This window comes from Labrus mixtus, chromosome 7, assembly GCF_963584025.1.
Source record: "Labrus mixtus chromosome 7, fLabMix1.1, whole genome shotgun sequence".
NCBI lineage: Eukaryota > Metazoa > Chordata > Actinopteri > Labriformes > Labridae > Labrus > Labrus mixtus.
The window spans coordinates 13,394,976-13,413,466 of record NC_083618.1 but is presented as its reverse complement, the minus strand read 5'-3'; the positions used below and the strand labels follow the sequence as shown (position 1 = coordinate 13,413,466).

The following is an 18,491-nucleotide window of genomic DNA, read 5'->3' as shown; positions in this document are numbered from 1 at the left end:
CTAGACCATGCTCTGGCTGCATAATAAAAGATAACTGGTCTCTAATTCTTGTCATTTGCTTTATTCCAATAGAGACAATAAAGGTGAACAACACGATTCCTGAAGATATTGTCAACTCCCACGTGGCAGTGATCCACTCACTTGAACATTAAACCAAGTACACTCCTCTTCAGATTACATTGCCTTCTTAGATGCCGCTCAGTCTCTGTCTTTGCAAATGGCTTGTTGTCTGAAGGACGAGCTCCTCTGTTCCATCTGCCTCAGCATCTACCAGGACCCTGTCAGCTTTGGCTGCGAGCACTACTTCTGCAGAAAGTGTATCACCGAGCACTGGAGCAGACAGGAGCCTCACGGAACGAGGGACTGTCCTGAGTGCCGCAGGACCTTCGCCGACCCCCTCCTCTCGCCCAGTCTCAAGCTGTCCAACATTGTGGAGCGCTACTCGGCCTTCCCTCTGGACGCCATCCTCAACGCTCAGAGGAGCTCCTACCCCTGCAAGGACCACGAGAAGGTCAAGCTCTTTTGCCTCACCGACAAAAGTCTGGTGTGCTTCTTCTGCGACGAGCCGGCACTACACGAGCAGCACCAAGTAACCACTATTGACGAGGCGTACGAGGAGATACAGGTCAGTCATAGCACACACGCAATCTGACAGCTCATTAGCCAGGGCGAGGTTGACTTTCCCTTAAAACCCATCAGCACTCTGTTACACATTCAGGCACTCGCACTCATTCAACCCCATGGGAGCTGCCCAGACAGTTCAGCCTCAGACCTCTGCTCCCACTCAGGCAGTTTGGGGATTCAGCACTTTGCTCATGAGTACAAAAGTTACTGAGGAATAAAATGTATCTCATTTAATTTGCCCTCACTGATGCCCTCATTACCTGGCTCATCTGTGAGTTCAGTTTGGTGTCATTCTTTTGAGCTAAAGGGTCATATATATTGCCTTCATTGCTTATAATAAATCACACATTTAAATTCTTGAATTATTTCTTGAAAAGTGTGATGACAAATGCAACATTGATAATGCGTTCTGTATTTAATAGTATCTGAGTGTTTGATTGATTTACAGTAGATGAAAGAAGTGAAGTAGGTCTCAGTAGAAAAGGAAGTCTAGTCTTTTGTTGAAACGAGAATAAAACAAGTTTAAATCAAATGGTTTTTTTTTTTCACAATGTCTTTTGCTGCTTCCTTTTAAAGCTTATGTTGATGTGATCTTACGTTGAGTCACATTTTCCACATTAACAGGAAGGCTTCAGTCAGTGTTTGCTTTCCTCTCACTGTTTGGATTATTCCATACCCACTGAGCCAAAATCCAATAACTGTGAAACAAAGCTCCTAATCCTGTTCCTTCTTTGCCCGGGTATGCAAAGAAACATTCCAGAGTAATTTCATGTAGTCAGTCTCATGTCTTACATCTGCTCTAACTGACGTGTGGACGTGAAGATCTGCTCAAAGCGACCTGAAAACATTTTGTTTGCAGGTTTCTTGGCAGATTTCATCTTGCACTCTCTTATAAGAAACAGACTAGTGTGTTGATGGTTAACACTCAGCTTGCTAAGGGCTTATGAAAGGTTTACACTCTCCCACTGCAGCTGGGAGCAATGCTAGATGTCACACTTACATAATCCTTTTTCTTTTGTTTCAAGGATTTATTCATTCATAACTTTAAGTTATTCTACATTGTTTCCCTGTATATCTACCTCTTTAAAATGCCACAGACCCTGTCATTTTGAGGGTTACTGTATTAACCAGTCCCTCCTTTCTGCGGACACTGTATCAAAGAGATGGCCTCAGCCTTTTGACTATTCATTACACTGAACATAAAACACTGCTCTAAAGTTTCTCTTTGACACTGGCAGGCTTATTTTGCCCTCACTGCTCTCGAGTCCCTGAGCAGATTTCTGCACAGGCTGAATGATAAACACCATCCAGTAGAGAAAAGGATGACTAACTTCATGAACAATACCAGTGTTTAATAATGGCATGTATTGCAAAGATGATGTAAAAATATCTTTAATTATTGCCTAAGGATGTCATCAACTACCGAAGGCATTTAAACTGAAACTCTGTTGTCATCTTTAAACAGAGTCAGATGCTCTACTGTCCGTTAGTGCTGGTCACACTGAAAGATATAATTCACGTATTTGTAAATTAAATTGTTGTCCAAGTTAGTAAGGTTAAACAATATTTACATTACATCTATATTAAATATTTAAGGTGGTAGATCTACCAGCAGCTGACAGGATCTCTGATTTCTTGGTCATAAAACTACATTTACTAAAAGCTGAAAATAGCAACTAGTTTGGATAATATCGCAGCTACACCGTTTTTAGTGAAAAATTACTTATAAAAGAACAAATGTTAAAACCAAAAGACAAAAGCGCCTTTCAAAAACGCACTCCAGACAATTGTCAGAAAATTTCAGGGCAGTCTGTCCCTGACATATTCAAGAGATTTTGATTTAACACACGTCCCTCACAGGGGGAGATGCATAATAGAAACAACATCACCCCGCCCACTCGGTACCAGTGAAATGTTATCAATATTTCCTGCTGTGTTCACACACTGGCTCACCCTGACTTTTTGCAGAAAATGTACTTGACAGCTGGCAGGAAGAAGTCCGGATAAAATGGATTTAATGGCGTAAAAAAGAAAAAACAATTTGTGTTCACACCTGCAGCTTACCCTGAAATATATAAGGTTTTATTCAGGATGTGCAAACTGACTGCTTCTATAGCAATAGTTACTCCAGCCGTCTTGTTTACTGATATTTAAGTTGCAGGACAGATGATGTACCGAATTAATCTAAACTGCTGATTGCGCTGGTGTTTTCTGTCAGCATCAATTATGTCTTTGCAAACTATGTGCACATCAATTCCAACTGTTTTCCATTTCTTTAATGTTTTCTTCAGCTTTCTAATCTTGTTTTCCACATAATAGCTGCCTTCTTTTATCTTATCTGGGCTGACAGATACACACACATAAATGCTTTCTGATTCTGATTCTGTTTGGCAAAACAAATACTCACTTCAAACAAAAATGGATTTGAGTGTAATTTTTAGGCTTTTTATTTTATTATTTTTTTATTTGAATAGATCAAAATCCTGAAAGTTGGAACTGGATAATGAATATTAACTCCATGGAAATGGGTTTGAGGAGAGAATTAGGAATTAAGAAATTAAAATAAAAGTGCATTGATTTAAGTTAATGGCTTAAATGTAAACCAAGTTGTACAGCTGTGCCCCTATGTGTTCTGCATTAAATTGAATTAAAACGGCGCTGTGATCATCAACGCTGTCCTCCTTCATTTCCAATCACGCTCTGCGCTGGAAGCCTGAGAAAGGTCATAACTGTGTAATCTTGGAGCAGAAGTAATTAGGCCCAACACAAGATGTTTCTCTTTTCTTGGAGACCAGCTTGTCCCTCTGCTTGGAGCTCTTTTCAAGGCGGTGATCTGGCATTTTGAATTCTGCCAGGAGCTTTGGAGGCTTCCCAGATCTACAATACAGAAACAGAGCACAAGTACACAGAGGCCCCCTCGGAAAACAACCATGTCCCATGATGAGTTTGGCATACTGGCCTTTTAAGATCTACAAGTGGGCTGATTTGTTTCTTAATGCCTCGTCCTTAGCGTACAAACACTTCTTTTTTACATCACAATGTACATTTGATTACCAATGTGTACTATATTCTCTGAATCTGATTGGGCAGTCATATTAGCTAACTTGCAAGCTTACTTAAGGTGTATTTTCCTGCCAGTGAGCAGATTGAAGCTGTGTCTGAAACACACAGCTAAATGTGTGAGAATCCTGCCTGCAGCCATAAACTCTGCTTTTAGCATAAGGCTCAACAATGCTTAACTAAAGAGCCAAAACAACATGCTGAGGATGTGTTAAGGCGTAGCAGCAATCAGCGCCTGTGTTTTTGCACATGTCGTGCCAGCTTGGTGACCTCTTTAAAAAATGAACCCCACAGTTTTTGTGTTAAAGTTTCTAAAGGAGGGGGGGGGGAGGATTTGGTAGGTCGAGAGCCAAAGCTTGGCCTTTTTGTGTTGAATTGTTTGACACTTTGGCACTTTGGAATTTGGGATTTAGCTTAAACCGTGCATACTTTTGTGTCTCCATAAATTGCTCTCTCCACTGCCTCTCAGTGTGAGATAACTCATCATTTGTGTGGTTATTTAGAACAGTAACTCCTCACAAGAGGGGGTGGAGAACATGCGTGACCACAAGTAAAAAATGAAGAGAGTCATGTTTTTATTCTCTGTGAAAACAAAAGAAAGACCTCGCTGATGGTTTATTATTTCTCTCTGTTCTCCCAGAAGTGTTTGCTTTTTAGGTTACGTCATCCTCATCTCATCTGTGTCCCTCCGTCACCTTGTTTTTGTCAGCCCAGCTGTCTTTAAACCCAACGACATGCTCATGATCGGTTTGTTTCGCAATCACAGCAGATTGGAAAAAAGTTAAAATACAGAAACACAACACATCATCTGTCAACCCAGAAATTGCTGCATGATTTCACTGTAAGGGCTCAATTGCCAAATAAATCTTAATCTCAAAGTGACTTTCTGAATAATTACACCCTACATTTTCTTGCACTGTAAAAACTTTTACAAGCTTTAACTCAGTGTTACATCACGTTTCAATCTCGAAATATTCTCACACAGACCTTATCCCCAGAGGGTTCAGATCAACATCACTCTCCTGCTATGTCACACCACCCCTGTCTTGTCGCTCTGTGTTGTCAGTTTATGTGGCCGGCTGGTGTCTGCTGATGAGGGCAGCCTGTGGTCGGTCTGCGGCCGGCTGTATAATCTCCTTAGCCTGGCATGTCACTGTGCTGACCTCGGGCCCAGAGTCCTGTTCCTGCGTCGACAGCTTTACCTCCTGCTGATTTGCGTCCTTTTCCCCCCTTAAGTAAAACGCTCCTGCAGCCAAATGTGAAATGCACAAACACATTTAGCAGGGTGGTGCACACACATCTGGCATCCATCCATTCTGCAAACACATAACTGCATCCTCATCAACATAAAGGACATTAAGGTAGGATGGAGGAGGATTTGTCTGCTGCAGTGCCATTTGGAAGCAGGGATTTCACAGTGAACTAATGCATGTTTTTCGTTTTATTCCAGTAATCATCACAATTTAAATGTAAGGTACAAGAGCAGCGAGTATTCCTCATGCAAAATCATCTCAAACTTCTTAAAGTTAACATGGAAATGAGCTTCAATCAGCGCCAGACACCTCCAGATTTTCAATACACGTCAAGCATCGTTTTCATTTGTTGTGATTTTTTCGCTAACTATAAAGCCAGACATTCTTATATACAGAGCCACATCCCTCAGCTGGTAAACTATGGGCTCTATGTTCTGTGAAATGATGCCTGTATTTTAGGCAACATGTTTAATGGTGATGAGATTACAGTCCCCTCCCTCAGCTGTGCTGCTCTTGGCGCCAGCTTAAATTAGAGGTTGGCTGGATCGCCATAGCTCTGATTGGAGCGGGGAAGAAGCTGTGCACTTATTAAAACGCCGCTGTGGTTTAAAGTTGGCAGTAAACTCTGGCGTATAGGACAGCAGCCACTGTGTCTTAATGTGATGATGAGGGCTGTCAGCGGGCTGTGTGTGAGTGTTTCAGAGCCGGGCAGACTCTTCCTGCTGTCTGCGCACCCTGGGGACGTGTTTCCGCTCTAGTTGACCGTGCTGTAAGACCAGAGAGGAAGGGAAATAAAACTGCAGCCCGTGGTTATCATGCATATTTAGGCACCTAATTCTGTCCCACATAATGTAGATCCTGTTAATCATATAGCAGCAGGCAGCAGTGCAGCTATACTGGTCTGAGTTCAATTGAAACCCACACAGCTGAAGAATGAAATGATTACTGAGGTGTGAGTCACCCACACAGACCTGTCACTCAAAGTCTGCAGATGCACCTGTGAGCTGTCCCTCAATAACCCTTCCTGATAGCATGTTGGTTGTGTTAATAAGAAATGTGATGCTCTTTTATGTCTTGTCTATAGTGCAGAATGAGCACACCAGCCATTGAAGTGTCTCTCTGATGGTTTAAAAGCAGGGCTGTCTTTCACTCTCCTGCTGTCAGAGCCAAACAGAGCTCTCTCTCTCTCTCTCTCTCTCTCTCTCTCTCTCTCTCTCTCTCTCTCTCTCTCTCTCTCTCTTTCTCTCTCTCTTTCTCTTTGAGCCTGCCATCACCACGCATGGCCGTGCTACTGCAGTAATGAGTCAGGCAATTTCAAGGGCACCCACGGCTGCCATCACCCCTGTGGCTCATCTCAGCCTGCTCTCCTTTTTCCTCTGGCAGCTCCACCTCTCTCTCTCTCTCTCTCTCTCTCTCTCTCTCTCTCTCTCTCTCTCTCTCTCTCTCTCTCTCTGTCTGTCTGTCTGTATTTTCCCTCCTGTGCTCTCTCTGTAATCGTCTCCTTGTTTTTTGGAAAGCATGCAATTTATTTAATGCCACAGATCGGGATTAGTAACACAGGCTGTGTCCGAAATCACGCACTACTCACTGTATAGTGAATATGCCATTGTATGGTTGTGTCCGTATTCTGAGTGAGCATGATCATACCTTATGTAGTGGACTCATCGTATCCCACAGTGCATTGTGAAAAGTTGTGTACAACTGATGGTCACAATAAAAGCAGTATATACCATCTTGCTTTGTGGTGTGAAGATTTTTATGAGCAGAAAGTGGTGTTTTACTTTCTTATTTTGCCTAATAAGTGCACTATAGTCCACTTCAGAGAACTCCCTATGTAGGGAATGAGTGTGTGATTTCAGACACAATCATATTCTTCGGAGGAGGCTGGTTCCCAAGCCCCAACCCTGCTAATTTCCCACCCACCACCCACCCATCCCAATGGTTCGGTTGGTCCAGCTTGGCGGACAGTCAGGGTGGTGTGGCAGAGAGGCAGCATTCAAGTGGAAAAGGAGCTATGGGGGAAGACAGAGCAGTCATGTTCTATTAGAGGAGCTCTGGCATATTATCCTCATCCAGAGAGCAGCAGTGGCCTCTTCTGCTCTCATTACTGATCCCACTGATGATGCTGGAGGCTGCACAGAACCAGGCTGCATGTTTACTTCAGTGCAGGCTGCCGCTAGATTAGCAGACGAAGAGCTGAGTGATTGGAGAAAGTAGAGCTGGTGGGCTGTCAATCACACCGCACATTTAGTCTGGTTTAGATGATTACTTTGGTGAGCTCTTAAGTGAAGTGAGTCAGATGACTGTACATCTGTTATGCATTAGAAGTATTCATGTAGGCCTTCTGCACAGAGGAATTGTTAATTGCCACATGTTTTCAAGCACAGTAAAAGCCAGACTGGCTGGGTTTAATAGAGGGCTGGAAACATACAGGTGGAGATGTTTACAGCTAAAATCCAGAGGTACTATAAAAACCTACCAGAAGATCTTACAGCTAAAATTATTTTAAGATTTATTTTCTAGACTGAGGCTGCACAGTGCTGCAGTGGTTAATGATGCCGCCCCAATGAAAGAAGGGACCTGGTTTGAAACCCCGGTCAGGCGGGGTGCCTTTCTGTGTGCTATTTGCGTATTCTCCCCGTGCATGAGTGGGTTCCCTGCGTGTTCCCCGGCTTCCTCCTACAGTCCAAAGACCTGCTCATTAGGCGAATTGTAAGACCTTTAATTACCAGTAGGCGTGTAAATGTTTGTCTGTCTCTCTATGTCAGCCCTGTGATTGGCTGGCGACCGTTCCAGATTTTACTACCCCACCCCACCCCCAACGCGACCCAGAACGGGAAAGCGGATGGACTTTACAGACTTTTTAGACTTAACAAGTGCTTACCAAAGAATCATTCTAAGAAGCAATTGTTCACTGACGTGTTTCTCCCACTTGCTGATGTGTAACAACAGCCTTCCTGAGAAATTCTGGTACCGGCAGGAGAAAACTTAAACTTTGCTTCACTGAAAAATGTTTCTATTTCTTCTCCTTTTTTTTTTTTTTTTTTTATTGCATTCATCTATTTTTATTTATTTGAAAAATATAACAACAAAAAAACAAGCAACCCACATAAAAAAAAATATAAAAAAATAAAAAACACACAAAAACAAAACACAAACCAAAACAAAAAAGTGACACACACATCGCCAATGACATAACCATGATTTGCATTTCAATTCAGTTTCAGTTTTTGCAACCAAAATAATGTTCTTCTCCTTTTAAAGTGCAGTCGTTCTCTCCTTCAGCTTTAAGTGAATGAGTGAAAAAGATGTTTAAATTCATAAAAAAAAATGACAAAACTATCCCACACAAACCAACATGTAATGATGTAACAGCATGTAACTTCAGACTCTTGTGTTTTTTCTTTCTCCATGATGCGTTTGTTGTTTTGTCACATCTTTATTGACAGCAGACATACTCAAGATATTAAAAACACTACATATTATGAGCTGTAGAAAGGGGGACAGTTGCATATAACAATGAGGGATATGCTGTAGTAAACAGGACAAATGCTGATTATTACAGCAGCACCGTCATAATGTTTGCAGTTACAGTTCAGTTCATGTATGTTAGGAACTGTTTCTAATATTAATAGACAAAATATTAGAAAGAGCTTTTACCAGTTTAGTGAGGGCTTCAAACCAGTCTTTTTATAATACATAGAACTGAACTACATTATCACTGTCGGTGAATTTATCGTGGTGCTGTTGTAGTTGTTTTGAATTGGGAAATGAGACATTAGACACTATGTCAACTTCTTCAGCACCATCGCATTTGGTAAAACTTAAAAAAATAGCCACTTGATAAGAGGTTTGTTCCTCTGAAGAGTAATTCCGTTTCTGTGGAAATAAACAAACTCCCACACATGACTCCATCCATCCCTGTGATTCATCACACATTAATGCATTGTACCTGTCGTACAACATTCCCACATCTGAACAAGTATCTGTCAGGTTGTTACCGTACAACATTCAGGTGACAGGAGTTGTGTGTGAGCAGTAACCGGTCTGATAGGCCAGAGATGGAGAGGACGGATTCACTGGAGAGATTTACTGGTCATCTTAATCAATGTAAGGAGGGGAAGTTCTGTCCTTAAAGTTTTGCGGCTTAGAGTGAAGCCTAATGCTGGGGAGATCAGCAGAGAGAGCAGGCTGCACACCAGTGACACTACTATAAATATTTTATTAAATGAAAAAGACCAGGCACTACGAAATGTTGTTAAATTGGATGCTTTTTCTGCAGCTTACTTGGAGGTGATCGCCTCTTAGAAAGCGATGAATGTGAAAAAAGAGTTTAGGGAGGAAGTGAGAAATGGCAGATCTCGATAAAAGTTTACAAAACTCGAACATGTGGTGAGATTGCGGAGCAGATTTTTCTGGCTTTTTTCTTTGTCTGTGTCAGTTTGATATTAGGGTCGATGCACCGCTGCAGCCATGAGCCTGCGCCGCTTGATTAGCAGGGGAATTAAGACAGATTACAGGCCATTGTTCTCAGGGGTATGGGTAGGGCCAGACCAGGCTGTAATCTCTTGTAATTCCCTGTGTTGCTGATTTGTTGCAGATTGTTTAACTCGATTTTCTTCTGATAAAAAGGCCTCTTTTATAGCTTCCAATCAGCCCTAGACTCCGACTTCACCCCCCTTTCTGACTGAGCAAGCTTGTCCATGAATGAGAGAGTGCAGCCTGAAGATATTTACCTGCTCCACGTCTGTTTTGTCTTAATGAAAAAGAAGAGGTTTTTCAATTTACCCAATACGCTGCAGTTCTTACTGTCTGGGAGCTGAGGGACAGCTGATGACTGATGGGTCGATACATGCTCAGGGAGCTCACACAGGCTCAGTAAAGTTTGGGCAGAGGGATTATAGAAACTGAGTTCTTTGCAAAACATTTGTGTGATCATCAGAGTGCAAGAACAAAGAAGCCTGATGAATAAATAATCAGATTTAGGGAATAATGTGCAGAATACAAAATTGCCCAATGAAAGTGATTTAAATGTTATGCATGGCCGCTCTGGTTCGACCCTTGTAATAATTGATTTCCTCATTAGCTATTTTAAACACTATAACTTCTAAATTCTTTGTCAGTGTGATATATGGCCAGTTCTACTTTCTCTGGACAGGCTTTCTTTGAGTTTATTTTTATTCCTATAACGCATTCAGTGTGCTCCAGGGTCAGGCTAATCAGTGGGGAGCAGCCAGCTGTATAGTCTGTCCTCACCCTGCTTCCTCCACTCATCATCGCTCTCCGTCTGCACATTAACACGAGTTTCCTGCTCCAGCAGATGTTTACAGTTTAGGCATTTAGCTGCAGCTCTTTTCCGCTGTGACTAACAATAATCACAGCTGTAAAACAGCAAGTGAACATTCAAGAAACATGGGGGGGAAAAAAGTGTGAGCTGCCAGCCAGTTGAGACTCTTTGAAAGGGTTGTGAAAAGGGTCAGGGACAGACAAGTGAAAACATCCATTTGATCTGCAAAAATCCTTCTTTGAAACCAAAAAGTATTTGCATGTTTTGAATTAGACGATCAAAAGCTCGAGTCAACCTTTCAAAAAAAGCCTTTTTGATAGTTTAAATGTTTTTATAAATACCTTATGTCCAAAATACACAAGTCATTTGAAAACTCATCTTTTTTTTACTGAGTCCAGTATGTTTCAATCTGAAAGCATGAATTTTTATGTGACTGAGGCACAACTAAGCTTTTGATATTCTTCTGAGCCATGATTGCAGGCTCTGTGGTACTAAAGTTTTAAAGACAACAGTCTGCAGCCCACAACCTACTTTAATTCAAACGTCACTCTTGCTGATTGCACAATAAAGGCGTTGTCATCATGAGGAGACTTCATTAATGTGTTGGTTTTTTTCTCCAAATAACTGCACAGAAACAGTAATTTTCATCTGATGAACAATAACATTCATGTGTGAATATAGAAACATAATTATATCAGTTAATAGCCAAAATGGATGCATAGAAAAACCAAATAATACATGTTTTAATTGGTGTCTACGTATGTGACTTTCCATCTGAGCAGTGTCACATTAGCCATGAGGAAATAACAACACATTCAATAACCACTGCTCCTGTCATGTCATCCATGTCATCTTGCTTTATGTGTCTAGCTGCTCAAATCTCCAGAACAGAAAGCTCTTGTTTCAGCTCTTTTGAGCTCTCAGTGAATGCATCATATCTGACTGAAGCAAGTGGAACTGATGAATGACACTTTAAGAAATTGGATCGTTAGTAAGGTTTATTGATTAATAATTTACTTAAAAGGTATATATCCGTTTCAGTCTTCATTTTCTTGATCATGTATGCAGAGGGATACAAAATAATTTGCACAGGTATGGTACACACTACTTCTGTTTAGTTAGGAGTGAGGCAAAGATAGTGTTGTCTTGAGAACTGATCTTAATTATATTCAGTTTGTAAAGTTTTGAAAGCCTAATGAAGTCCTGGGTGGGTTGAAACTGTTTTTTTTTTTTTAAGTACAAAAAATGCATAAATTAAATGTAAACAGATCTTTTTTTTTTATTTCTGCTAAGTGCTCAAACAGATGCTGAAATGTGTTATTTCTTTTATTTTTGATGATCCAGGCTACAATATGTAGATGAGAGGGAATCATCTGGGGATTTAATAACATGTAGTCCTAACTCAAGGCTGTACTTAAAATTCATGGAACTGTATTGCAAGTGTCTGCAGACAACGTCTGTTAAGTTGGATTTGCCAAAAGAGGAAAACACCCAACAATTTATGTCAGAGGACTTAGGGCAAAGAAGCAGACACACAATCTATTTGGTCAGCTAGTGTTGCAGCAGGTGAGGGGCAACCATCGTGCCTGTTCATATTCAACAGCCACAGAAGAATAATTGCCTCCTGCACCATGCCTTAAAGATGAAGTCCAGGAAAACATCACTTTGTTATACGTGTCATGTCCGTGCTGCGCTGCAGGCTTGCATGCGACGTCACCGTGTTTAAGCACAAGATTTATGCGCCTGACACATACAACATGGTTTTATATTAACAACATGCTGACTATTAGAGGTTTCACTAATCCTAAGAGGCTTTTTCTAAAAATGACACAAGCTTGTATTTGGCTGTGGAGAAAATCTGCTGGCAGTCAAACATGTCCAAAGGTCATTTCAGGGTGTGTTTACCCAGTGGGACCTCAGAGTGAAGTCCCTGCTTGGGAGTTTTTAAGGCCTGAATCAAGAGTTTTTTTTTTTTTTATGTTGCCGTTAGGAACATAACTGTTGAAACAAGTCTGAAGTCTTTTGTTCTCTAGCTCTTAATCCAGGTCTCAAAACTGCTGTCTCAAATGTTATTGCAAACATGCCAGAGCTCGACACAGCCCCTCCATTAACCTCTTCTTTCAAGCCATGACACTTACCCTGTGATGGTCTTTGGGGGGGGAATGGCAGGTTACCTCATGATATGTTACTAAACTACAAAATGCCATGCCACGCGGTACAGGATACATGGCCCAAGATATCAATCATTTCAGGATACAGCTACACTGCAATAAGTCATACATGAAAAGACAATGTTATAATGATACATCACAATATCTGATTGACTGAAGAATACAAAATGCCCCTAATAAGGTCAAGTGCAGCAATTATATATTTTATTCAATGCAATTTGGTATCGGTTTCATCTATAATCACACTTCATCTCTTAACTTCTTTTCACAGCTGTCTGACATAATCCTGCTGCCTTCTTTTTTTTTTTCTTACTGTCAACTTCTTCTTTGGCCAATTAACTTCTGTTCATGTCAGCTACCCTGAATTGTGATGTAAGTGCCACCGTGAGGAGTAATAAAGTATTGATGTGGTGAATCAAATTGGCAGGGAAATCTTCTTGGAGCGCTATATAAAAAACATTATATCATTATTTAGCCCCAACAATTTGATAATTGTATAATTTGAGTCAAAACGAAGATATTTTGTCCTATTGGTGTATTGTCCTAACCCTACGATGGTCTGTGGCATGCTGGGAAATAGTGTTCCTTAAATAGCTTTTTAACAGAATTATTGAGTAATGTGTTGGTAATTCTTACATTTTATCTACAAACATTGTGAAAAACACACAATCATATATTGTGGATAGTTAAATTCTGATAAATTTTGCTGGAATTTTTAATTAAATGTCTTAGAAACAGAAATTCTAGTTTCACTTTTTCCCTCTACACCATAACAATTAGAAAAGGTCTGAAAAGTTGGCAGCCAGATGGAGCTTCCACATGTAGCATGTAGCTTTAAAAAGCAATTTTCCTAATGATTCCTATCTTTGGAAATGATTATAACCGTTGTTGGTGATTCATGGGAGTAGCTTGTGGCTTGTTTTAGGGTTGTATGTGATCTCACAGGCCTGGAGGAAGTAACTTTTACTATGGTAATGGGTTTTTCTTTCATCAGTTGCCTGTTGAGATGATGTATAGCCCTCTCTGAGATTAGCATCTTGCTCTTGGCAGGGCTGATTGATAGCTCCTCAGAGATTGGCTGAAACTGGATGCTGTAGGGTGAATATTTTGTATAAGGGTCTTAAAGCATCTGAACCATCCGTCTGTCAAATGAGATTCAGGCTTCAGCTGGGAAAATTGTGAATATATCTTGGATTGCTTGTTGAAATAGCTCTGTGGAAGCTAGTTTTGCTTAGAAGGCAGCAGAAGTATAACAGCCTCGGGACTGATGGTGAAGCACTGAGCGGCTTCTGTCAAGCAGCAGGCTCGCTCTTATCACTCTACACTTCTCAGATTTCCACTTCAGTGCCAAAGACAAACTCACTGTTCCTCTTAAACAGCTTGTCCCGCGCTGTGTAGATTATCAGACAAAACACTGATAGCTTAGAGACCTGTTTGTCTTTCTAAAAACCTTCGGCTGCTTTCCTGCCACACGCATTTTTTTCGTCACTACTCCCTCAGCTCAGTTGTAGACCCTCCACGGCTATTCAAACATCATGAATCTTTTTCATTTTGAGGATCAAGTTATTAAAACTGACATGCAGTGTTGTGCTTCCACACTGGGATAACACATTTGCATACTCTGTGCCTTTCCTCGCTCCAGGAAGTGGAGCAGCAGCCTCTGAGCATTCATCATTTACGTGACATGGCCTATATTCAGAGGACTGGAGAGGCCCGCCAGCATCAGCACTACCACTCCTCCCCGCTGCTTTAACCAAATGTTTCTTGTAAAATAGAAGTTTTACGCTTGAGGGTCATTTGTGATCTGATGCTGTGAACCCGGGATCAGCCACGGGAGACATATTTTCATCTTTGAAGTTCTCTAATATATGTCTGTCAAATATTGGACAAGCTTACTTGAATAGAAATCAAAAAACATTTATTAAAAAAACAAAGTATTGTCTTTGGATAGAGGTTATCGCTAAATGCTTATGCTGAGTTGTCAGTCAACATAATCCTCTGACATTTTAATGGATTCATCTTTAAGGCATCAATGTAGTAAACATGCAAACACCTTTTTTTGTTTCAGTTAATCAAGTTTTTTTTTTTTTTTTTTTTTTCAACTTTTCAAAATAGATGTTTATTTGGGTTTTTGACAGTTTGTTGTCCAGACAACTGGTCCATTGACATTTTGTCTATTAATTGATGAATTGTTTATTTTTTTCAAAAATAAGATAAGAAAAAATGAGAAAGTTCCTTAAACCCTGAAGTTTCTTTGTTTTACCAGAACAATATTAGTCCAAGGCACATATTCCATTTAATACTGTATGATACTGTCATGTGCCAGAGCATATGACGGCCAATGGAAGGACTTTTCCCTGACAAATACCAAACTGTAGGCCTTTTATAGTGAAAATCAGCCGCGGCCCCATAATGAAGCCCTGCTGATACTTTACCTTTGTAGTTTTGTATTGAACCCTGCAACAGTCTGGGATTTTACAGAATAATAAGAAGAACAGCATGTAAACAAACAGCAGAGGCTTTACATACACTCACACTGGGACATTCACACACACACACACACACACACACACACTGTACGGGCCAGCTGGCTCTGCTGTTTTGGTAAATAAATAGTTTGTCAGACAACAAAATGCCAACATGTTTTATGAGCCTTTGATTTCCGTTTTTCAATTTTAAGAAGAAAAAAAGGCTAACTCTGGTCCCATCTTTCAAATGTGACAACCTTCCGCATATACTAGCACTTATTACGCCCCCTGCTACACTTCGTCTGCAATGTAAATGTCAAAGACGCTTAATGATGGGACAGCGTCGGCCCACCGCTAAGCTGGTATTCGAGCTAGTAATAGGGCTAAACAGCAACACTATAAAACGTATGAAAATAAGTTTCTCCTCAAAAGAAAGGATTGTGTAGGCATTAAGTCTACGGAATAGAGTCAGTCATCTAGCAGTATTCTGACTGTCCTGTGCGTTAGACTGCACATCCTCGTCCTGTACAGACTGTTCCTGTCTCACACAGCCTCCGTCTCACTAGGACAGATGTTAGCGGGGAACAGTGTGTCTCTGTCCTGCAGCTTTGTGAGTGGGCCATGCACAGTCAGCTCAGCTGGCCTCTGTCTGCGCCGTTGGCTGAGCTCAGTCTGCAGGGACGCGCTCTGCCCCCAGAGAGGCTGCGAGCTCTGCTGATGCTAGACGGACGAGACTCGGAGATGTACAGTGCACCTAGAAAACATTTTCACTGGAGCTTTGGGCCTGAGACAGCATTTTTTGTTGTTCTGCTATTTCTTTCTTTTCACAAGTTTTTGTTTTGGATGCAGCCTGTGTGGCAGGGGGGAGGGGGGAGGGGGGAGGGGGGAGGGGGGGGTGGCAGCAGTCACACCAGACTGACAAGTGAAACATTTTTCTGATCCTTTGGCCTGCAGCATATCATAACTTTGTTCAAATGAATCAGAATGACTTGTATGAAATATGGAGACATATTTTTAAGGGCTGCGTGATTACACTGTGTTGTTATGCAGGTTGATACTTCTCTGAATGGCACTTCTTTTAGGAACAGAGTGTCAGAGGAGAAAACCTCAGAACACAAAATATCCCCAGCAGGTATATCGGTGGTTGTGACATCACTAATTGCCATCATCTCATTGAGCACTGCTGTTAGCTCCTTCACTGTCAGTCTCTCCAGGCTGCACTCAGTATGACAGCTAAGTCGCTCACTACGCTTCAAAGAGGCGGCCTGAACAGTGCACAGTCATCCATATTATAACTAAATGGCCTAATATTTGAAATGAAAAGATCGCTTTGTCACATTTCTTTATTGTCTCCTGGTGTCTCAGAACAGACGTTAAAAGATACAAGTGAAAATGTGGATTTTGTGAATACTTTAGAAACATGCCAGGCTGTACTTTTGATAACAAACTGTCTGGATAACAACGTTTATACAAAAGAGCCTGGGACAGAGGAACTACAAAAAGGAAGTCGAACAGGTAGAATAACCATGAAATATTGTAATTTTACTTCTGTTTATGAATAGGAGTTCTGAAAGCCTTTTGTTGTTACAATAATGATAAAATGCTAATAGATGGGGCGCTGGTGGCGCAGTGGTTATTGCGCACGCCCCATGTATGGAGGCTATGGTCCTTCAAGCGGGTGGCCCAGGTTCGAACCCCCCTGTGGCTCCTTTCCCGCAAATTCATTCCCCACTCTTTCCCTGATTTCCGACTCTATCCACTGTCCTGTCTCTCCATTAAAGGCACAAAAATCCCAAAAATAAATCTTAAAAAAAAAAAAAAAATGATAATAGAATAGAAAATACTTTACTGTGTGCCCTTCATGTGTACACGGGAAGAAGTTGTCTTTTGGTTGCACTTTGCAAAGACATACAATAAAAACACATCATATCACAGTTAATACAAGATATATAGAAAAACACATTCACGTATGATCATAATAGAAGCTGAAATAAAAAATGAACTTAATGCTCTACATGTCATTAAAAGTCTGAGAAGAAAGATAAAAAGTGCTGTGAGCTGAGGTAGCAGTTATCATTACTGATTAAGATATTATATATCAATAGGGACAAATGGTTTTCTATTTATGTTCTTTTTGGCACAGGGTATTCTGGACCTTTACCTCTGAAGGCAGCAGCTGAAAAAAGGGAAAATGGCTTTAGATGTCGTAAAATGTCTGGTTATGGAATTTTTGACGGTGTTTGAGATATGCTTGAATTTCAATCTTAAAAAGCTGTACAAACACTTTATGTTGTAAGGTGTCACAAAGATCTTGCAGACGTGAGCATGACACTATTACTTCATAATTTACTGGTACAATAAGAAGTGGAGACATGTGCAGCCATATGTTGGTCTCTACAGTACATGCAGTTCCATTAGAATTTGAAGAAGAAAATAAGGACACGCACATACACATTTAATTTGACTCCTTCATATTTATATATATATATATATATATAAAATCCCTGCAGTCATATTGCGATGAGCATGCGTTACCATGGTTACAAAATGCTCTTGTATGCATAGAGGCTGTGTATTGCTTTTCACCTTTGGATAAGAAGAACTTGGAATGTAATGACGGATATAATTTAAGTTTAGCATTTAAATAACAGAATAACATCTACGATCACACAATCCTTTATTTGTGGTAAATTTTACACCTGAGTCTGCTTTTTAAGAAGACATTCTTAACTGATACTAGCCATCTTTTTAGGACCGCAGCAGAGGGAAAGCCACCTTCATATCGTCTGTGTACAGAAACATTATGTTGAGTAACATATAGTGGATTTACTGTGTGATGGGTGCATAGCCTGTGCGCACACTGGTTTGTTGCTTCCTTTGTAATATCTCAGCAGCCGGCCTTGAACGGCCCGAGTGTTGTTGCCCCCGGTGACTCTGTGTCTGGGTGTGGACGACATATTTCAGACCCTTCCATGTTAAATTAGAACAAAGCTATAAAACTCCCTGCCCCAATGTAACGGCTGCAGTGTTTTCACTGCTTTGTTATTGGCTGGTGTCCTTGTATCCCGGCCTGTCTGCTACCTGAGAGTTATTGAGAGCTGTGCTTTATGTAATGATAAACAGAAGAGAGAGATCCCTGTGTAATTATGAGTAGCACATGAGTTCTGTGTTCATTTGGTCATTCAAAACAAATAAGTATTACCCTGGTGGTTGTTTTTTTCTCGGTGAATGTGGATGAAATCACAGAAAGCTTTGTGTGCGTTGAAGTTCTCCACCCTGTAGGCTTTTATTATTCATGCTGTGACACCGCATTTTGTTTTGTTCGCCGCTTCATCCAGCTGACAGTTTGAAGCCAATAAAGCTTTTTAAATCCCGAATGAGCGGCTGAATGTAATCGAGCTGAGAGCTTTTAGAAAAGGATGAGGTATTTCAAGCCGTGAACAAATTTTCACACAAAAACTAAGGCTAGTATTCTATAATTTCATCCATTTATTAGCTTGTAAATATCTGCCAGAGTTGCTAACATGACATGAGAGGAAGAGCAGAAGAAGAAGAAGAAGAAGGGAGTGACAGCAGGATGAAATGTTTTAGATTTATAATCCCCCAGCCGTGACCCCTGTTTTCCTGT

General features: G+C 40.8%; 1 protein-coding gene across 1 annotated transcript in view; it reads left to right on the top strand.

Annotated features, from left to right (window-relative positions):
• Positions 1-18,491, top strand: part of trim62.1 (tripartite motif containing 62, tandem duplicate 1) — a 34,887-nt gene that overhangs the window by 1,063 nt on the left and 15,333 nt on the right. Inside the window, exon 2 of the mRNA XM_061043114.1 lies at positions 73-625. Within this exon, the coding sequence (XP_060899097.1) occupies positions 218-625 (408 nt within the window). The 5' untranslated portion in view covers positions 73-217. The remainder of the gene's footprint in view (positions 1-72; positions 626-18,491) is intronic.